Genomic DNA, 23,086 nt, shown 5'->3' on the forward strand with positions numbered 1-23,086 from the left:
CCAAGTTTTTCGAACAGCGCAGTCAGTGCCTTTAAGGGTATTTCTGATTTATGACCAAATCAAATTACGACCAGGTGTTCGGAACATAACCCGTTCCTAAGTTGGGGACTGTCTATATACTTAAAAACTAAGAAGCACATGGGGACAAGTTCTAGAACAGCAGAAATACACTCCATCTTTGTTTTACTCCTCTACTGCTGTACAATGTGTGCATCTGTAGTGGAATGAAGTGCCAAAAATTCTAGTCTGTGAAGACTGGAGATATCATCAAAATAGATAGAAAGATGATATGGAGTTGGAGAGAAATTCATTCCTTGACCATATTTACCACATACACACATCAGCCTTTCATGACCTCTTCTCCTTTCCATATCCTACCTCACAATAGTAAAAATAATGGAATAAACCTCCCTCTGGAGGAAAAATAATGGAATAAACCTATAGTCAAATGACGTGCCCAAGCCACCTCTGAACACATATACCCCTTAGCCACTATTCTATTTGTACTGTTGCTTATTTTGCATCAGGAATGTTTTCTTTATTGAGTTTATACTATAGGGCCCAGTTTTGTTCCACTACATCCATATAGCCAATTAAAAGTTTGCATTTCACAGTGTAGCATTTAAACAGAAACAACCTTCTGTAATTTAGAATCCACCAAGAGAGGTGGGATACTAAGAAAAATCTCTCTCAGTACAGTCTTGTTGTTCTTTGCTTAGGAATTGGTCAAAATAAAATAAAGTTATCAATTAATCTATCTACTGAACATTATTTTAATTCTACTTTCTAAATTAAATCTGTTTTCCTCTGCTTTAAATAATATTTTAGCATTTAGAAATGATGTAAAATATCGTTGTGTGTGTTTCCATTCAAGAATGGATGTCCACAACCATATTTGGAGAGCAGACATTAATACTATTACACATTTGAATTTATGAGCTGAACAGAGAAAGCATCTGATGATTAAATTCAGTTGCGTTTGTATATGTGAACTTTGTTTATTTGAAACAAAGCTCAGTATAAGGCACCACTGGTTACTGCCAGCTGGGACCTCACCCCATAGTCACAGCTGTGCATTTAACATTTAAACCAGCTAAGAATAGCTAATTAGAAAATCAAAGTGAACAAAGCTTACACAGTAGTGTCAACACAATACCATTTTTGTCTATGAATGATAAAAAGATGTTTTTCTATATAATAATAATGGTTGGAGCCATAACTGCTTATTCCAAGTATACAAACACAGGCAGAAGTTTAGTAAAAGATTATTACAAGTTAAACTTCACTCTTCTATAATATAGTCTTGTTAAATATAAATATTCTTCATTGTTAAATATAAAACAAGTAAAGCAAGTTAATAACATCTGCTCTTTTATGAGGTGCTTGCTAAAATACATACTCTTACTATAAGGGAAGGAGAAGACTGCCTTGATAGTCTCTTGAACAGAAAATACATGATACTTGAGGAATTTAATTTAAAAAAAGACATATCTGGTTTCTGATTTTTTCCAGATTAAAAATACTGAACTATGCCTCATCAATAACCTTAAATGATCAAATACCTCATTTAGGGCACATCTACACACACCATGCTGGAGATCAATGTTCTGGCATTCGATTTAGCGGGGTTTGTTTAGACCTGTACATGGAATGCTCAGGGCAGCTCCATCTGGTGCCTTGCAGTCATGAGGAGGAAGGGAAGCCAACGGGAGCATTTGCTCCTATCAGTCTCCCACTGTGTAGATGCACCAAGTTTGGCTTAAGGTAAGATGGCTCCAGCTATGTATCCAACATAGCTGGAGTTGCATACCTTAAGCCAACCTTCCAGGCCTACTGTAGATGTCTATCTTTAGGTAAAAAATAATCATGTGATTTGCAGTGTGATCTAAGACTCTGTGTGGGAATAAGCCAGTGGTATAAAAAGTTGTAGTATGTATGTGATTAATAGGGAATGCTAGGAATGTAGTCCCAATAACTGATGCTGGTTTGTAGTGTACTTCTCTTTTCCTCTTCTTCAGCTTCCTGACATCATTGGTCATGTCAGGAGAAATATGTGAAAAGGAAGAGAGTGAGAGAATAACTAGAATTAGGATCCCAGCATATCAGTTCTCTATATAGCTCTATCTGTGTCTATTCTACAAGATATCTGTTACTTTGGTATCTGTGTGGTTTTATGTGCTTGTAAAAATTGTTATATGCCATATCAAATATCATAAACATGGAATAAACAAATCATGATTCTCCCATAAAGATGGTGAGAAAGTATTGACCTCACAAATAGCTTTGCATTCTGTTTTCCTAAGAATGAGAAATAATTTGCAACAGATAACAATAAAACAACTTTTAGAATACTTCAGTGGGATTTTTTCCTTGTTTTCTTCTTTAAAAAGCATTGAGTCTACACAAAGGGCATGATCCACTGAGCTTATTTGTAAAAGTATCTTTAAAAGTCTCAGATGGATAGCCATGTTAATCTTTTTTAAGATGTTGACATTTTTAATGTTAGGAAATCTCAAGTTAAAATAAAATACACGGACAGCTCTTAGTACACTGCCGATATCAAAAAGAGGTCACCACTGTTATTTACGTTCTGTCAAACAAGGAGAGGAGGGCAGGGGAAGGACAATAAAATGATATCTGTCTTCTGTATCAAATCACAAAAGTAATGAACATTTCAGTTACTACTTTATGATAAATTGCACCCATAATTTGTAGGGATTGACAAATCAGTGAACATAAATAGTAAAATGAAAAAAAGTTGATGCTTTGTTTATTAGAGTTGGTTGAATTATTCAATGGGATTTGGTTTGTGTTCATGTTTTGGCTTTTTTATTGAACGTTAAGAAACTTTATTTCATTATTTGACCATCTGGAATATATATAAGCTTAAAATTCTGTAGAAAGATACTGAGCTGGATTGTATTGCAGAGGCTAGTACATTACTAACTAAATGGAATAAGGATTTCCAGAAGCAGGTTTGTATGTAAATAATTTGTGCTGACTGGATATCATCATGACCTCATGCCCATATAACTATCACTGCAGTAAAGAGTGTTCCTATAGACTGGACCTTTCAAGAACATTATTTTACTGCATTAAAGCAGACGGAGGAATGCAGTGTTTTTGCAGGATGTCTGAACTGTTATGGACGGGGACCTCTTAAGAGTGCATAGAAGAAGCAAAATCACATTTTCCTGCACTAAAATAGTTTTTGCACTGTCCAGATTGAGCATTCAGATCACTGAATTTACAGTAGCTCAGAACAACATGACTACCATTTAAATTGGATAAGAGGAGAGGAGGAAGAATGCTGAATGGATTTTGAAATCCAGGAACTAAAGACATGTCTACATTACAAAATTAAGTCAACCTAACTTACATCGGCATGCAGCTGTGTCGGCCGATGGTCGGGGCTGTGTGTGTGTGTGTGTGTGTGTGTTACACCCGAGTCTTTAACTTCTGGGACACAAAGTTCCGTCACAGCGGGCAGCCTAGGGAAGGCTGACGTGCGCCCCGAGAAGTTTAACGCCTGTGTCTTTGACCGCTAGGACCAGGTCCCTTCGCGGTGGGCAGCCAACAGGCTGACAGACACCCCAGAGTTTACAGAGAGAGCTTATTACATCTCAGACTTTGACTGCTAGGATACAGGATCCCTTCGCAGCGGGCAGCCTAAGGAAGGCTGAGAGATGCCCCACAGATCTGTCCTCTGAAAGCGACATGATCCAAACACCCAGCTCTGCCTGTATCTGTTCCTTATGACCGGCTGGAGTTCTTTTAAATTGTGCTTGGTTTTGTTACAGCAACTGAAGGAGTTAGGTTAAAGCTTAAACAGCTACATTCTTTAAAAAGCTTATAAATCATATGGTTACAATGGCTATTGCTCTATTTTTTAACTGCTAGCAAATATAGATCTTAAAAATGGTTACAAAGAAAATAAAGATAGAAAATAGAAATAATGGTACCAAGTGACAGCTTAATTTTTGAAGAGCTCTAAATCTATGTGTACACTTAAAACAAAGGACACATTCAGGTACAATTTTTACCTCCTTTTGTGCCTCTTGACTTCAGTGTATCAGGCCAGGGCCGGTCCCTCAATTCCTAGGAAAGACGAATATGAGGTGGGCGTCCCTGTGGAACCTCGGGAGGCCAATCACCTATCCCGACCAGCAGATAGATGGTAGATTGACTCTCAGAGTAAGTGTGCTGCTGGACCCATCTTTATACCCAAAGGGGCCCGTATCCTCTTTTTTATCTAAGATGCCAAATTGTGTTGGTCCATCTTTGTGATGCCAGTTTTTACAAGGGAGTTTCAACTTAATTTACACTTGCAAGAGAGAGAACTAAATTGTTAGCATTCTTTACTGGGCAGGAGATTCCCCCCCCCCCCCCTCCCCGGACGAGTGTGTATTCGTATCAATATGGGTTTTAGTCAAAGGCACTCCTATGCAGCCTTTTGGTCAGCGATTAGTTCGACCACCCTCTTATTTCTGATTACAGTTGTCCAGGGACACTGGGTGAGCTGGCATATCTGGGCCTCCTCTCCAGGCTTTCAAAGACTATTCTGATTTTACTGCTCTGTGTGCCCTGTATGCTTCCAGGCAAGCAAAGATGGATGTTACGGGGAGGGGGAGAGGGGAGGTTCCTGTCTGGCTACAAGCTGTTGTAATACAGTAATTACATCACTTGTGTCTACTCTTTGCTCCTTATGTTGGCAGAGTGCATCCTTATCAAGAATGCTTGCACTGATTATGCTGTTATTGTGTGGAATTGTGGGCTGGCTTCTCAAGGCCAGCAACAGTTGATGTAAGCAACACAGTATCTACACTGATACTGAACCAACCTAAATACATATAACCATGCTGCCTTGATGCCTCTTGTGGAGATGGAGCTATTAAATCAGTGTAGTGGGCAAGTTACATTGGCAAGAGTGAAATTTTAGTGTAGAAAGACCTAGGGTAGTGTGACCTTACAGAGCTGGGTCAACATAAGCCTCCTTCCACTGACCTAACTCAGGAGTGTACTCCAAGTCTAATAGTTTGCAGAACTTTTTCTCCCAGTGGAAAAGTTTTGCCAAAAGCCCGTGGCTTAGGGTTTATTAGGTAAAAAGGCATATATGGCCATTTATGGCTCTTGAGATAGTTATCTAAATTGGCTCTAAAAGCAATCTGACAGAATTCTATCATGGCCACCAGACAATGTGGAGATACTGCCTTTGGAGAGAGAGAAAAGACTGAGGGCTAGAGCAGGGAAATTGGTTTACTAGTGGTTTCTATACAATTGTGTAAGACCCACTTAACATATTTATCTCTTTTTTGCAAAGCACTTGAACAGGGCAGCCAACAGTCTTGCTGGGCAAAATGGGGGGGGGGGGCGCTTCTCTGTGCCCCTGGAAGGGGTGGAGCTTGTGACAGAAGAACTGGGAGTACGCTGCCTTTTCAATCACTGGGTCTGGGGGAGCGGTTCCCTTTGTTATCCCCCCTGTTCCTTCCTTGCTGCCACCACCTGTTGATAGACCTGCACTCGAATAAAGAAACATTAAAGAGCTCAGCATGAAAATAAGGAAAAAAATGGCTGGACATTAATGGCATAGGCCAGGTCAGGTTAGAGATCAGGCAGAGTTCACTGAACTTGGGAAACCATGGCTGCACTGAAGACAATGAGAGGTTTGCCCTTGAACTTTAAAGGGGTTAGGTTTTCAACCAAAGCATTTTTTTTGGTTGCAGGGTGAAAAGCAAGAGAAGTCTTTGAAAAATAATGTTTAAATCTTAGGAGAAGAAATACTGGTTTTGTGACGGTGAGTTTTCCTGTTTGGTAACAGACCATTGCTGTTTAATGTTCACAAATATCTGTTTTTATTAAACAAACATATCAGATCATGGAAGAAAAGACACAGAATAGAGGTCTGTGTCCAAGTCTACAACCATCCCAGCAAAAGATATTTGTGAGTGCACAGATGGCTAGGGATGGGACTACACATTTACAGTAATGACAGAAGTGGCAAGATTGACCTCATTATTTTTATTTTACTCTAGTGTTCTGATCTGAAACTTGTATTGGGGTGCAAGACCAAGAACTCAAAACACAAAATTTCTAAAGATAAGGCTGTGACTGTATTGTCACAGAAATTATGTTTGTAAACCACTGTTTTTCATGTACTAGGGGAGGGCTACTCAGCATGCGGTCCGCAGCTTATTTGTTTGTTGCCCATGGTGTGGTTCAGGTTTACGCAGGTGTGACGGGGCGCTGGATGCTGTGGCCGCAGCGCCTCTTGAGCCCCACGCTTGCTGGCAGCCGGAGGATGCGTTTGTTGGTGAAAGCATGCCCTTCCGGCGGCTGTGTGCCGCGTGCTCTGGCGCTGCCCCCTGAGTCAGAGGGAAGACGCAGGCTGATGCTGGAAGGTGGAAGGTGGTGGGGGCAGAGCCTGGGGATGCCCAAAGCGGTGTGGCCTGGCACGGGGAATACAAATGGGGCCGCGCCGCACTGATAGAAGGCAAGACGGGTGCTCCGAGCCAAGTAGGGGCAGAGTCAGCCAAGGGAGAAGCCCAGCAAGAATGCCAAGGCGATGAAGGAGCTGTGACGGAGGGAAGGAACAAACCCAGGACAGGATAGAGGAGCCAGCAGCTAACCCATGGGTTGGTGAATTATGGGCACACCCCACCAATCAGGCAGGGAGGCCTCCTCTCTGCCCTTAGGGACCTGAAGTGAGGAAGGGCCCAAGTCTCCCTGCCCTCCACCGGTGTGGTTGGTCGTTTTGGAGGATCTATAGGACTGTGATTGTGCACAGCAAAATCAAAGCCTAAACTGCAAGGCACCAAGACTGGGTTAGACATTTGGGGGGGGGACGGGGGGACAGAGAGCACCGGGGTCGGTGAGCGTACACAGGAGGACAGAAATCCCTGATGATGATGCGGGCGTAAATCTGAGGGGGAGCTTACGGTGTAAAAAGGAGCTTACGGCGTAACAGTGGGGCTCAACATGCAGCCAGCGGGTGGGATTCTTTGGACATGGCCTCCACTGGGACACGTTCCACAACAGCGAGGTGTCTCCGGGCGGTGTTAGTGTTGAAAGATGCAAATGGATGAACTAGCTGGACAGACAGGGTATGTCTACACTACCACCCTAGTGGTACGAGGTGTACCGGTAGTTTGAATTAGAAAGTCTAATTCGAACTACCTACTCCGTGCCACGTGTAGCCGCAGGCACGGAGTCCGCACTAACAGGGATTTAAAAATGGCGGCGTCCGGCAAGATGCAAATGAAGCCCGGGATATTTAAATCCCGGGCTTCATTTGCAACTTCGAATGACTACAATAACCACCCTAGTTCAAACTAGGGTGGCAGTGTAGACATACCCACAGATACAGGGTGTCGGTGTTTCTAGCCCCCAGGGAGGAGGTGTTGGGAGCACTGGGGCATTGTGGGAAGTGCTTTGTATTCATGCCTGTCAGTGTGAAAGAAGCTATTTGTATATATTTGTATATATCCTTGCGTATATTTGCAACCACACTTAAGTTGTGGCCCTTGGCATGTGCTTTGAGTATCATTGTGGCCCCCGGGGCTTCCAAAATTGAGTAGCCCTGTTCTAAGGGCTGAGTTCATAATCTGATTTTCATATTCTAAATGTTAAGTTTCAGCTCTTACATATTTTATGGTATTCATTAATGAGAGAGTAATAGAAAATATTGCATTTGGGCAGTCTGGCTCTGTTAATATCTCCAAAACAGCCATAACTGATTTGCATGCTTCATTTTGCAACCTAAAGGTAAGTTACCACTAGTTGTTTGGATTTAATTTCCTACTTGTTAATAAAAAAATAGAGAAAATGTAGAGGATAGCTCTTGCAATTTATAAATTTTGCAAGCAGAGAGTGTAAATTACTGTTCTGCAGTTCTTTATCCAATATATTTTCTGATGATTATTTTTACATAATATTTACTCTAGTGTCCAGAGGCCCATGTGAAGGGTAAGGCCCTGTTGTACTATGCACTGTACAAATAGATTCAAGGACATAGTCCCTGGACTCTACAGTTTACTATCTAAGAACAAGCGACAGTGAGTACTGTAGTACTTTACAGACTAATAAATGTATTGGAGCATAAGCTTTCATGGGCATCTGATGAAGTACGTCTTTGCCCACGAAAGCTTATGCTCCAATACATCTGTTAGTCTATCAGGTGCTACAGGACTCCTCGTTGCTTTTGTAGATCCAGACTAACACGGCTACCCCTCTGATACTATCTAAGAACAGAATTTATTGATTCTTTATTATCTGAAACCTATGTGCAGTACTTCTAATTTTTAGCATCAGCTTGGGAATATGGGCTGAAAGAGAGTCTGCAGTCCAAGGAAGTAGGATAGCAATATCCCTGACTTTGTTCCTTAGCTAGAGGCATACATATGCCTCTAACAAATGGTATTAAGATACATCTGTATTCCGAGACGAGGATTCAGGCTCACCAGTTTGAGTCACCTGGGTTTGTCCTAGTCTAGCACAGCTATGTAAAAAAGAACAGTTCTTTATAATTTGCCCTTTTTGGGGCTCAGTCAAGTTTCCGCTGAAAATCAGTGAGAGCTTTTTCATTGTATAGAGTAGTAATTGGATCAGGCCTTAAAGGGTAAGTGTACACTACAGGACAAAGTCAAATTAAGATAAGCAACTTCAGCTATGTAAATTGCATAGCTGAAGTCAAAGTAGCTTAACTCGGCTTTTGGCACTATCTAACTGCAGGAAGTCAAAGAAAAAACACTCCTCTTCAACTTTCCTACTCCTTGTGAAAGCAAGGTTACCGGCATAGACCAGAGTTCCCCTCTCACTTCAAATTAGCTGTCTTAACTAGACTGCTAATTCAAACTGTGTAAGATCAAGAGTGGCAGCTTCAATCTTCTTCTGTAGTGTAGACGTACCCAAGCCAAAGCAGCCATACAATGAGGTAGGTTCTGCATGAAATTTTGAAGAAACATTCCTTGTGCTGAATTGCTTATAGACCAAGTAGACAAGACAAATGATAAGTTTTGTTGTTAGCTAACACAACTTGTATTATTTGTTTTGTCTAATTGGAGTTGCTTTTGGTTTACCTTGTAATAAACACCATAGCTATTCATATATTGAAAGTCATGCAACAAGGTACGGCTGTTAAGATTGCTTTTGTTTACCTTGAAGCTGCTTAATTACAGAGTATATACTCTGAATTTCTCTCAAGGATATGGCTTCTTGTTTCTAGAAGAAAAAAAAACCCATGTGAACAGTACTGTTTGTTGTTTGTTATAAGGAAAGCTTGCCATGATTGAAATTTTGTTGCTTTTAATCAGTGAAATACACACTCTGTGCCAGTATCAGTGTCCATGTCACACTGCTTGTGTGATACTTTTCTGCTTGTGTAATGGTATTGGACTAAAGCGGGGAAGCATGGGAGTGCCTAGTTGTAAACCTAAATCAAGGACTATGGAAATATGGTTGACACTGTGTACTGCTATATAAGGAAAGCAAAGTTTCTGTGTACTCTCTCATTCTCTCTAGTTCTGAGCATGGTACTTTGCATTTCTCTACTACCTTTCATAAGATCTCAAGCTGCTTTTCAGATGTTCGTTAATTCAAAGCCTCAAAACATCTTTGGTTGGTATTCTTATGTCTTTGTTCTCTATTGTGAAATAGGCAAACAGTTTAAATTAGCAACAAAGGTGAAAATATAATAGATCCTCTGATTTGCTGTCTTGTGCTTTGGATATTTAGAAAAATCCCATTGGTAAGACTAGAAATATATGAATAGTTATATTACTGGCCTCCTGATTGAAAAAAGACTGTCTGAGTGCAAAATTTCAGGGGAAGTCAAAGAGGCATCAAGGGGTACATCTACTCTGCAAGCTTATTTTGGAAAAAGTTATTCTGGAAGATATCTTCTGGAATAGCTTATTTCAAAATAGAGCATCCACACTACAGGGAAGCCTCAAAATTAGTATGAGGCAGGCTCCCCTTATGTGGATGTGCTATCTCAATTTAGAGCCCGAGGAGGCACTGGGGAGAAATAACTTTAAAATGGCCCAGGTATAGAGCTATTTTGACATAGCAGCAGTGGAGTGTCCACACACACCCTTTTCTGAAAGATCTTTTTTGGAAGAGGTGTTGTTCCTCATGGAATGAGGTTTACTAACGTTGGAAAAATCCCTCCGTTCTTTCAATTTTCTTTCGAAATAACACAATTGCTGTGTGGACGCTAGTATTGTTTTTCAGGAATAACGGCCATTACTCCGGAAAAATGGTGCAGTGTAGACACACGCTAGTTCTAATAAAACAATAGCAATGGGATGGTTTCAGCTAGCAGTATATGACCTGATCCTGTGTCACAATCGGAAAGATTTAAAGATGCATCTTATGTAACGCATCACATTAGTGTTTCGGGAACAATTTGTTCTAGAGCACACAAGGAGAAGCTAGTCTCAATGTAGCCATAAATAAAACACAGCTGGAAAAGGTTAAGCTTGAGCCATCAACATTTAATTAACTTTAATATTTTCAAGAGAAGAATTGTACCAAAATTTAGCTTGGCAATGAAAGGGTGGATTTCAAAAAAAATGAGGAAAGTACTAAAAAAGATGAAAGTATAGAAATTGAAAGTTTTAGACTCACAAGGACGCTAAAGGGTACAGTAACCGTCACAGATGGAATGCCAACTCCAAAACAAGAAAGAATTAGGAAGATAAGGGGAAAAAAGATGTGACTCAGAGGCGTTCTTCACAAAATGGAAATTGGCTTTGCATTGTGAAGGATGAGGGAATGCGCTGGTCACCCTGCATATGTTGCATTGTATTGGATGCTAGTTGTATGTCCTTTTGTCCTAAAATGTATCTCTACTGTTTGGGTTGCTGTTGTCAGAACAGGGTGCATGGTGTAAACAGCTCCCACTTGATTTTCTGTTGTCTCAGTTCTCATGCCCATTTCTTACTGCTGTGTGGATGTTGTATCTGTGTCTATGAAAATAGAAATGAATCATGGTTCTTAAAAATGAAATAGCATTCTGAAGACTACAATATCAGTAAGGCAGTCACGTCTGTTTATAACATTGACTGACGCTAGTAGAGTTTTAGTACGATTTGAGTTGTGTTTCAAAAAGCAAAAGGCAAGTCTTTTTAGCACACTGGTTCTCCTGGTCTTACCTCCCTTTTCCTACCATCCCTGGTGACATTGTTGTCGTGTTTGTTTTGGATTTCTGTTTAGCAGGCAAATCTTTTTCTGACATACGGAGATGACTCTGCAGGACTTTGCTATCACAGTATTCCTGGGAAGATTTATCTGCTGAGGGGTTCGAATTTTGCTGTATCTTTTTTTTGTAATTTATTTGTTATAGTAAAGAGGAAAATGACTTATAATGGAAGAAAAAGACTCTTACTGTGGAATTCCAGTGAAAACTAATACTGCACAGTTCAATTACTTATTGCATGCCCTGGATCAAAATCATGATCAATAAGGAATCTTTCTGTGCTTCCTTCCTTTTGTTTATATAAACACCAACTTGATCTTGTTATCGGTTTCCTGCTGACTATAACAAGACTAGGACAATTGACTTAATGTCAATTTTGTGTTCCTCTCAGGGGGACTGTGTCCTGTACTGAACTCTGGAAGACTTTTTGCACAAAATTTCATCAAAAAATCTGACAGTTTCTGTGGCTTCACGCACCGGCTGTATTTTAAAATTACTTTTTCTGTGTTAATTAACTGAAGCTGGTAACAAGCGTTGCTTATTGTATTAAAAATGAAGAGTGTAATCCTGACCCTATTGAAGCCCATTGCAAACCTCACACTGAATTCAGTAGAGCCATGATTTCTCAGTACATTAATTCAGTTGCTGTTTTCCTTATTTCTAAATCATTTCCAACAAGTGACTGATGTGTTATGGAGTAATTCTGATACCCATTGTAAGTTGTTTGGAAAACATTCTATTGAGAGCTCTTCTTTAATATCAGTAGTATTTTCTGTCCCATGCTTATACATTATATTTGAAAAATAGCAGTTAACATGTCATGTAACATCCGATACAATTACTAGCCATTGAAATATTGTGTTTCATAAAAGATTTGATGCTGCTTTGCTTTGCAAATAAACCGTTGAAAGTTCCCATCAGTACCATAAAATTCTGCTGATTGTGCGGGATTGTCACTTTTGCCTCCTCACATAGTAGATTACAAATGGGATTCTACTTGCAGTGCTTCTGGAAAGTGAAAATTAACTTGTCATAAGAAAATACAAATTAGCATGTCTTGTATTGACCATTCACTTTCACTCACTTTTTAATTCTCTCTATTTATCAGCAAATTGAATTTTTGATACAACTAGTGGAGGCTGGATTCTCCAATTACTGAGAATATTGCGCTGTGTTTTCAAAATAAAAATGTCTTTTCCTGTAGGCAAGTGACTGTCCCCCAGTAAAATGTCCAATGCCTAGTGGACATAGATTACCTCACTGGATTATTTATGAGCTATTGCTGTGTTTAGGGGAGGGCAGATGTAACATGGGTTTGTGATTCCTGTGGGGCTGAGGTTCATTAATGGAGGTATAGAATCATTCCCTCAGGCAACTGGATCATGCCCTCTTCCCTATCAGGCTCACCTGCTTTTGGTGGTGGGAAGATTATTTGTGTGGCCTGGTGGAAAGGTGAAACATGGACAGACTTTCCATTATTGGAAATCTTGTGCCCTGAAATTCTGAGGGGCAGAATCTGGCTTAACCTCTGATAACATATACCCTCATATAATGCATGCTGAGTCACAATTTTTATTTTACACTGCATTTAAGATGAATTAAAACCCAATTGAATTCCTAAGTGCTAAAAGTTATGTGCACTCTCACCTCTTCCACTGTTACATTGCGTGTTAGAGTATATAGTTTTGTAGAAGGAGTTCTGCAGAAATGCCATTGCAAGCAATTTGCTGTTGAGAATATTTAAAGGCATTACAGAGACAGTAGTAAAACATTAGTGTAAGAAAATTGACTGTTTGAATATCATATATTTTGTATCCTATTTGTACTTTAGTGACAGAACTGAAGAAACTTGCCTTTGATATATTTGTATATTGTAATATAGCCCTCATAGTGAAACTCTCATTTAAATGAAATGAGTGTGGGTTTTGCCTTTGCTTTTTATGGTGTCAAGATTTCAGCCTTAGTTTTTAACTTGTGTAGAAGGTTTTGTTAGTTTGCTTTGGGCAGTTTTATTTCATAATATTGTTATTTTATGTCTTTGGAATACTGTGCATAGCTATCTAAATAAACTAAAGAGGAGTTAGTAGAGTTCAAAGCTAAAGAAGTCTCTAAGTATAAGATCTGGATATTCCTAGTAATTACCAAAAAAATAATTTGTGAAGAGAATATTTTTTGTTTGGTACTGTTATTGCCAATTCATAAAAGGACATTGTGTTTCTTCAAATCCCTAAAGTGCTACACTTTGGTACTTTTAGCATCCTAGTAAAGTGTCATTGCACAAATCTTCTATTTTAAAGTTCCTTCCCTTCTTTTTTTGATTAAAATCAAACTTTGAATTCTGGAGTTTTGTGGGCTTTATTTGTACTTTGTCTTGTTCTTGTGCATTTGCAGGCACATGAACTGATTTTTCAAAATATGCAGCTATGTGTACCTATCTGAGATCAGATGCAAGTATGCTTCCATATGTAAACAGTATTTGTTACTGTAATAAATTAAGAAAGAATCTCTTGACCTGTGATATTGGCTGTTGATATGAAGGCTTAGTTAAACCCAAACTAGGATAACTGTAATATGAATAACTTTCAAATATAAGTTATATAGTTTGAATCCCTAGGTTATTATACCACTTGATTTCTAAAATTCAGATGCCTCATGAAGCACTGCTAAGCTGTGTAGTGACTGACTGACAAATTTCCAGTATGCAGTGATAATTTTATTTTAATGCTTATTTTACAATGCACAATGCTATTTTTTGTTTCAACAGGACCTTCAAACATGGGTGGATGGTGCTAATGAAAATGGCTTTGTCCTTGTCTCATTTGGAGCTGGAGTGAAATATTTGTCAGAAGATATAGCAAATAAATTATCACATGCCCTGGCAAGGCTTCCTCAGAGGGTTATCTGGAGGTAAGAACTACAGTATAACATATGTTTGACATAAATTTGAAAGTTTCCCACTTCATGTTTGGGCTGTCCTGGTTGGAGGCACACTCAATTTGGGACACACAATGTACATAACCTGGATAGCAGGAGGGACTTAATTATTTCATGAAAGGTAATATTTGTTGCCCTTTTTTAGACTCCTTCCCTGCACTTTTTCACAGATGCTGGATTTACAACATTGTCCATATAGTCTTCTAGCCGAGTGCAATTCAGGTTATATTCAAGCACTGAAATGTAAGCCAGAAAGAAATATGAGGTACTTTGTGATGATATTAATTACATGTGGGTCTTTTAAACATTGTTGCTATTTAAAGACATATTAGAAAATGGGAATGACATCATAATAACAAACTGTTGCTTTTGGTTTAGTTGCTCTTTCCTGGGAATTTTATTTTAGATACATTAATGCTGGATACAGTTTTTATATATTAAAACATTTAAAACCAAATACAAGCTTTTGCTGGATATTTTCAAGAGTCAGATGAGTCTGTAATAAAAACGACTAACATTTATATAGTACCATTCAGAGAAAAATAAGATAGATTAAATGCTTTACCAATTGGAATCCTATCCTGGCAAAGAAATGTACCGGGTCCTGGAGTAAACTATGACAGCTTAACACTGCAATAATCTATGACAGGAAATGAACGAGGGGGAATTTTTGGTGGTCTGGATATAATTACTCAATTATGGTTTTACAGCTGTATAGATTAGCGTGAATATGGTTGATTAAAGTGTTTGCAAATAGGAATGTTGTCTTTTCATTAAGGACAAGGTTTCCTCTGCTGGAGAAAGGACTGGGACCTCAAACTGGAAAATTTTAAAATCTATTTACTGGGTATTACCATTATCCTTCCACAAGCTTTGCAAGTAGAGATGATAGAAAACTTTGTCAGAACTGTTTTTCAACAGAAAACTGGCTTTACAACAAAACTCGTGTGTGTGTGTGTGTGTGTGTGTGTGTGTGAAAACTGGCTTTACAACAAAACTCGTGTGTGTGTGTGTGTGTGTGTGTGTGTGTGTGTGTGTGTGTGTGTGTGTGTGTAAGGAGCCTGCCTTCCATGGCAAATATTTAGTTTTCACTAGAAGATGAAATTCTTTTAGTTTTAATTTTTTTTTAAAAAATGAAATCTTCAGTTGAAAAGATCTACACAATGATTTTGCTACTATTTTTCATCCACATTTTTGCAGGGAAAAATATTTTTCTGACCAACTCTATTTACAAGCTGTTCTCTGCTAAATGACTTTTGGTGCAATATTACAAGGGCATGTGTCCAGTAATTTTTTTTTCTTTTGTGGGATGGTGACAAAGAAATGATTATTTACTGTTTTCTTGTTTGTCATGGTCTTCACTTCCCATCTTGACTACTAGATTATATTAGCGTTGTCACCATGATGATTATATTAGGGATGTAATAGTATAGTTGATTAATCAATTAACTGATAAGCAAAAGCTTCTAGGTTGATGCTATAGACTACATGCATTTCCGGCCCACCCCTTGTCAGTAAATTTTTTAGCAGGCTGGCCAGCAGCCCAGTTCAGTCCTAGCTTGCACTGGGTCCTGGACCTACCCCTGCTGTGGCTCTGCACTTAAAGGCTTCGTCTAGATTTGCATGATTTTCCGGAAATGCTTTTAACGGAAAAGTTTTCCGTTAAAAGCATTTTCGGAACAGAGTGTCTAGATTGGCACGGACGCTTTTCCGCAATAGCACTTTTTTGCGGAAAAGCATCCGTGGCAATCTAGACGCGCTTTTCCGCAAAAAAACCCCGATCACCATTTTCGCGATCGGGGCTTTTTTGCAGAAAACAAATCTGAGCTGTGTACACTGGCCCTTTTGCACAAAAGCTTTGCACAAAAGGGTCTTTTGCCTGAACGGGAGCGGAATGGTATTTCCACAAGAAGCACTGATTTCTTACAGTAGGAAGTCAGTGCTTTTGCAGAAATTCAAGCGGCCAGTGTAGACAGCTGGCAAATGCTTTTGCGGAAAAACTTGCCAGTCTAGACACAGCAATAATGTCTATGTAGCTGGCAAGTTTTTCCAGAAAAGCGGCTGATTTTCCGGAAAAACTGGACAGTCTAGACACAGCCAAAGTGTATTAGGAGCCTGGTGGGCAGGCAGCCTGGCTCAGTTCTGGCTCGTGCCGGATCCTGGAGCTCAGACCCCTCCCCCCGGATAGGGGCTGCCCAGGGACTATAGAATAGTCGACTAACCGATAAGAATTCATGAGGTTAAGTGACTATTCAATTAACTGATATTTAACATCCTAAGATTGTATTCTTCCCTGTTGAGGTGGAATAACTAGTATTTTTGAAAACAGGAGTTTTAGGCACTCGAGGAAGGGAACTGATTTTCAGGAGAGTTGAGCGAGCTTCTTCTGTGCCCCTTGTGAGAGTCAATTGCCTTTGAATGCCAGTCCATAGAAAGCTTTCTGGTTTCAATGTAGATTTTTCTTGGTGGGTGTTCTCCCATGAACAAACACATTTTGGATATAGAGCTATAGCTAATATTCATAACTTCAGACACAGAGATGATACATGGATTTAAACAGGATAATCATATTTAACAAATTATAACTTTCCCATTCACACCATACATGGCACACTTTGTGCAAGATTTGTTGTAGTTGTTTAACTGAGCCAATATTGATATAAATGGTAATGTTTCAGTCTCATATTATCTCACACATAGGGATTATTTGGCTAGTAAATAAAAACCTATAGTGCCATTGTACAAATCAGACAATATGCTCATCTGGCAGCCACAGTGCAGGAAAACTAAATAACTGAAATTACTTTGTAGTTTATCAATTATTTTGTAGCATCTGAACTGTCTGACCTGCTAATACAACTCCAGTTTCATGTACTGGAACATAAATAGACCCTTTCCCCATGTGACTGTTTTTAACATCGAGAGATAATTTGGTTTGATTGTGTGTTTTACATCTCAATTTCAGAGCTTTTGAGAATTTATTTTGAAAGATGACTGTATTCTGTGCATTTTAGGTTTTCAGGAAGCCAGCCAAAGAATTTAGGTAACAACACAAAACTCAGAGAATGGTTACCACAAAATGACCTTCTTGGTGAGTGTACAATGTTGTGAAAGCCTGTTTTTTTATCAAGGTTTGTGGAGTTGACAGTGACGTAACATTTGTGAATTTAAAGCAAAACTTCTCTATCAGAAATAGTGCTGCAAGAATGTAGCATTCAGAATGAATTTAAGGTAATTAAACCAACCATTTTTTATGTTCTGAATGCAAAGTAAATTAATAATCCTGCCTCCCTGTAAAAGTGCAGTATGTCATGTATTGAGAATATAACTGAAGGGGAATAACAAACAGATTTCCATTTTCGGTTTTTTATAAAAATGTCCATTCTAGCTGTAAATTGTCCATGGTGATTCACAATGTTAAGGGATTTTTGTCATTGTTTTACATGCTTGTTTTTTGGCTGGAAGAATTTAAACAAAATCCCTAATTGTTAAAATTTGAAAATTTAAGTACAGTAATTCCTCATTTAACACTATAGATATGTTTCAGAAAATGATCATGTTAAGTGAAAACGTGTTATGCAGGGTCAATTTTCCCATTGAAAATAGTGGAAAAGGTGGGGGTTGCGTTTCAAGCGGTGGTGTCTGTTGGGACTGGGACATAAGGTTGGGGGAGAAAGGGGACTGGGTTACAGCAGGGAGGAGAGGTGTTTGGCTCTGGGGAAGAGGAGGAGAGGGGAGGGGGATTGGTTTGGGAGTATGGCTTGAGAGTATGGCTCTGTCACGGGTCTGCCGGGACCCGCACTGCGTCCGGTGAGGGAGGGCCTGCAAGTGGAGGCAGAGGAGAGGGGGCAAGGCGTCCGGCGAGACGGAGTCAGCGGGGAATGGCGTGGTGAGCGGCGAACCCTCCGCTGTTTTACAGGGAGGCCGGGGAAGCCCCACACAGCCACCAGCAACGGGCCGGCTGGGGAAATCATGTTATTCTGGGGACGATCGTTTAATTAAAAAAATGTTCCCTAAAAAAAACAACATGCTGTCGTGAAAACATGTTAAGCGGGCACGTGTTAAATGAGGAATTACTGTATGCTGTTTCTCTGGATGACATCTTATGCTAATAATTTACTACAAACTAATACCTAATTGATTTCAGTGGTTAAAATCTGAAGGAAAACTTTTTCAGAATATTACAACAGGCGTGTTCTGCTATTTTTCCTTAGTTTCCCCATCAGTACAGAGGTAATTGATTAGTTAATGTGTGTACAATTCTTTGAGTATATAAAGGGCTAAGTACAGTGATTATTATCATCATTTGGTTTTCATAATAGTTGAACACATTGGTTTTTGATTGAACAAGCACAAGGGATATACTAAGGGTATGTGTACACTGACAGATGTATACAACAGCAATTACAGCGTTGCTCACAGAGTGCTGCAGGAAAATCACTGCTGTGTGTCCACACTGTGCTCCTTGTCATGGTGGAGTGCATCCACATTAGCATGTCTTCTTATACCACAGACAACAGTGCATTGTGGTAACTATCCCACTGTGCACCTGGCTGCAGGGTGCTTTGGGAAGGATTTGGCAGTTTGCAATGCCACATAGTGCAGGCAGCAAGCATCATTGCTCCATGGTCATCCTATTACACTGATGGCAGCTGTTCAGCTGAAATGTGGGAGGAGAGGGAATGTTGTGTGTGTATGTCCGTGTGTGTGTGGGGGGGACATACTGTGTTTTGGGGGACGTCAGCATGCGGTCTTGTAAGTTTGGTCAGCGGCAGGAAACAACCCTCCTGAAGCAGGGAGAGAGGAGAACCCTGACATTGCCTGCCGTCCCACACCTCCTTGGCTCTTTGTACAACAAACCCGTGTCACTTTTTCTCACTCAAACACAAACACCTACCTCTCTGATGAACGGCATGAGCATTCCACATGAATGGTTTGCTGCATCCCAGAGCAGATCAGCACAGCATGCAAGCTGTCCAAAATGAAGCTTTGAAAAGGGATATGCGCATTCCTGCAGTGAGGCAGTAAACTTCAAATAATGAGCAGAATGGTCACTGGAGGGATTATGGGACATTTCTGGAGGCCAGTTACAATGCAGCAAATGATGTGTCCACACTGGCACTTCAGTACTGTAGCCGTTGCACAGAAAGCTCTACACTTCTCATTGAGGTGGTTTAGCTAGAATGCAGCAGCAATGGAGTTAGTGTGCACTAAGTGCCTTACCTCAGGAGTTACAGTGCTGGGAGCTGATTTACCATGCTGTAACTCACCGGTGTAGGCAAAGCCTAAGTCAGGTGTATCTGCAGTGGTTGTTTACTTTCTTCCCTCTGTCAGATATAATGTAAAACAATACATTATTATTTTATTTATTTATGCATTTATTATTTGTAGTATGGTAGTGACTAGAGATCTGGCTCCCCTGTGTTGGGCTCTATAGGCACAAAACCAAAAACATGTTCTTGGCTCCAAAGAGCTTATAACATGTTACATGTTTTATTTCTTTCAGTTCAGTAGAAATCCCTTTATCAGTCCAACAGAACATAAGCCTGGACAAAAGCACTTGAAGTGCATAGGAGGGTTTTTTTTACGGACTTTAATGGATTGTAGATCAGGCCACATCTGTGTGAGGAGAAATTTGTGATCTGTCTGCTCCATATACATGTAAAATAATGAAGACACAAATTCCTGGGATGAAAGAAGAGCCCCAGGGGAGTCTACTTCAGTCTTGGTCAGAGTTGCTGAGTCTATGAGATCGCTATCCTTTCCTCTCCTTTCTCATCTCTATTTTCTTCCCTAGTGGTTGGTTCTGGTAAGAAAGAAACTTTAAAAAATATTATCTCATGCTTGCATTGCTTTTACAATGTACAAGGAGAAAGTCGCTTATGTAGAAATTTGCTAGAATCATGCTACCTTGGAACACTGTTGACCTGCAGGGCGGACACAGACTTTTCCAGGCCCTCGGCAATTTATGGAAAGAGGCTCAGGTGTAAGGGGCGAGGTAAGGGGCAGCCAGACCTATGTGTCATCCAGACCATATTATGCCTCCCCCTGCCAGCCGTCAGTGTTGCCCGGATCGTGCCATGTGGGACTTGGGCATCTATTTAAAGAATCCAGGGCTCCAGCCGTTGCTGCTACAATGGTAGTGGCGGCGACACTTTTAAAATCTCTGGTCCCTCCTCCCATCAGCAGCCCTACTTTCCTGTAACTATTAGTAAGTTGAATACTATACGATATTTGCTTTATTAGCAAACACTTCAAATATGTAGCTTTTGTTCATGTTTACAGTGAAATTCCAGAAACTCACAGATGCACACAATTCACTCAAACCCGAGAAATGTGCATAAGTAGCAAAATATTTGTATTTGTGTTGCTTGTTCCTACAGAAAAATTATCAGGTTTAGAATGTGAATTACAAATTGCTAACAATTTTTATCCACTTATTTATCAGCATATTAAGCCAGAGCTGAGTTAGCACCTGAGAAATAGGAAGTCAAATAACTATATTTCAGACATAATAAGGTTTTTTAAAGAATATTTAATACTTATATATTCCCAGGAGCTTTTCCCCTTTTGGGTCAAAGTGTATGAAAACACTGTTGAGCTTAGAACCCAATCAAAGCTCATGGTTGTTTCTAGGTTACTTACAAGTTGTTTGCAAATCAATGGCAGTCTGAGTCATTGTACAAAGTAATTTATTAAAAAGTAAATAAGTGTGTGTGTGTGTGTGTGTGTGTGTGCACGCGCGCTCTCGCACATGCTATGATGTATTGTTACTTTTACAATCAGACCATTTTACCCCAAAGAAAGATAATTATACTGTAACTAAAGGCTCCTATTATTTTAATGAATTCTTGGGGATGAGTGTTTTTTGCTTGGTTCATTTATAATGCTAAGTTTACTTTTAACTGACTGTTGTTGATTACTACCATTAAAATATGCCGTCAGCTTCTGCCCCTTATTAAATTGATGTTGTATTTAGTCAAAAATAAACACCAGGCTAAATAGGATGCTCCAGTTCAATCTTAACATTGTCTGGATATAAAAAAGGACAGGAGACACTTGATATGGATTTTAATCAGACCTCAGTGTTATTATATAGATGTCTCGGACTACATGGCAGATTAAGTGTACAGTACATGTAAATCCATGTTTATTCAAATAGTTATCTGGGGCTTCCATCAGCCTCACTTCATTTCAATCTAAGTTCCCCAGCCAACTCATGGCTTGAACCTTACTATCCACCACCTTTATAGGAGGGCTTAGGTGGGCTATGAGAGTGGGGAGTTGGCTCCCTTCTATACCAAACATGGGAGTTCCTAATACCCCTCACTCATTTTGTTCCTTTATCCAGCACCTTTACCAGGCCATTTATCTGATCCCTGGATGCCTTCCTATGGAGTACTTGCACTGGATGCTGCCACAAGGAGGCACCAGCAATTTTGTTGGCTTCTTCCCAAACATCTCCCAATGGCCTCTTGCTTAGTGACCCAGTTTGCTGAAGGGTTCTTTCGGGGAAAAGAACTCATTGTCTCTTTCAAGATCATTAAGGGACGTCAGCCACTTCATTGTCTTTGACCAGGGATCACAACCATCTACCTTCACAGTGAGCTGTATTGGTGACTTGCACTCTGTATTCTTGAGCAGACAGAACTCATTAAGAGAAAACAAAATAACTAATTTGTGTTCCTGGAGCCAAACCTCTCCATTCCACTAACCACATCCTATTCCAAGGTTCCAGGGAGTCAGCGGCAGCTCCTCGGATTTCCTGCTAGGCCCTAGTGCGAGCTCATGAAATCTGTCAAAATGGAAATGAGACCAGGTGACTGCTATTCCATTATGCATTCCATACTTAGAAGAAAAACAGATGTTGAAGGTTAAATATTGTAAAACAAATGCCCCCAACCAACTTCATAACCCTGTGTGATCTGGAAGTTTAGGCGATTGCTAACCTGTACCACTGCCATATTGTCACACTTGTTGCATAGGACAAAGAGGCTTCCCCTCAACCAGGGCTTGCACTTTTTGGACCTCACATTCCTGGGCGGGTGATTCAGTGCCACAAAGCTGACTACTGTCCACCTCTTTGCAGACGTCTTTGACCTCTTTCCAACCTTCTTCCGGCCATAAAGCAGAGTCATAGTCCTTCACCAAACCCAGACAAACCCTACCCCCACTTTGATTGTGGTGCGGTCATTCCTTCATCTTTTCCAGTAACCTGGAACCCCTCTGTACTACTCTCCATTCTAAACAGAAATCTGAGGAAATGAGGAGTAACGGTAGTTCGAACTAGGAAGCCTAGTTCGAACTACTTAGTTCGTGCCCCGTGTAGCCGCACTGCATGGGGTTCGAACCAGCGGGGATTTAAAAATGTTGGCGCCCCGCTTATGCAAATGAAGCCCGGGAAATTCAAATTCCGGGCTTCATTTGCAAGTGCGGTATGCCTACAGTACCCTCCTAGTTCGAACTAGGAGGGTAGTGTAGACATACCCTCTTTCTCCAGAGGGATGTAAATTAGACATACCAAAATTGCTAATGAAGTGGGGATTTAAATATCCTGCTCTTCACTAGAATAAAAATGGCTGCTGCTTTTTGCTGACGTGGCACTTTGCCGGCAAAAAGCGGCAGTCTAGACAGGAATTGGTCGATAAGGAAAGCCTTTTCCCACTGATCCCTTATGCCTCGTGCAACGAGGTATACAGGATCGGTCGGAAAAGCCTTTCCTTGTCGACCAATCCCCGTCTAGACAGCTGCTTTTTGCTGGTAAGCGGTGGCCATTTTTATTATAATGAAGCGCGGGATATTTAAATCCCTGCTTCATTAGAAAATTTGGTATGTCTAATTTACATCCCTCTGGCAACAGAGGGATGCAGTCTAGACACACCCCTAGAATAGAACTAGTCGGAATCTCTCAGTATCAACTTACAATTTATATTAATTTTTTAAACCGTGTGTGTAAAA

At 40.1% G+C, this 23,086-nt stretch overlaps 1 protein-coding gene across 2 annotated transcripts in view; it reads left to right on the plus strand.

Moving 5' to 3' along the window:
* Nucleotides 1-23,086, plus strand: part of LOC102457655 (2-hydroxyacylsphingosine 1-beta-galactosyltransferase-like) — an 82,668-nt gene that overhangs the window by 53,216 nt on the left and 6,366 nt on the right. For both annotated transcript variants that reach the window (XM_075929804.1, XM_075929805.1), the window contains exons 3-4: nt 13,959-14,101; nt 17,143-17,219. In XM_075929804.1, coding sequence (XP_075785919.1) covers nt 13,959-14,101; nt 17,143-17,219 — 220 coding nt within the window. The remainder of the gene's footprint in view (nt 1-13,958; nt 14,102-17,142; nt 17,220-23,086) is intronic.

Source organism: Pelodiscus sinensis, chromosome 5 (assembly GCF_049634645.1).
Source record: "Pelodiscus sinensis isolate JC-2024 chromosome 5, ASM4963464v1, whole genome shotgun sequence".
Classification (NCBI taxonomy): domain Eukaryota; kingdom Metazoa; phylum Chordata; order Testudines; family Trionychidae; genus Pelodiscus; species Pelodiscus sinensis.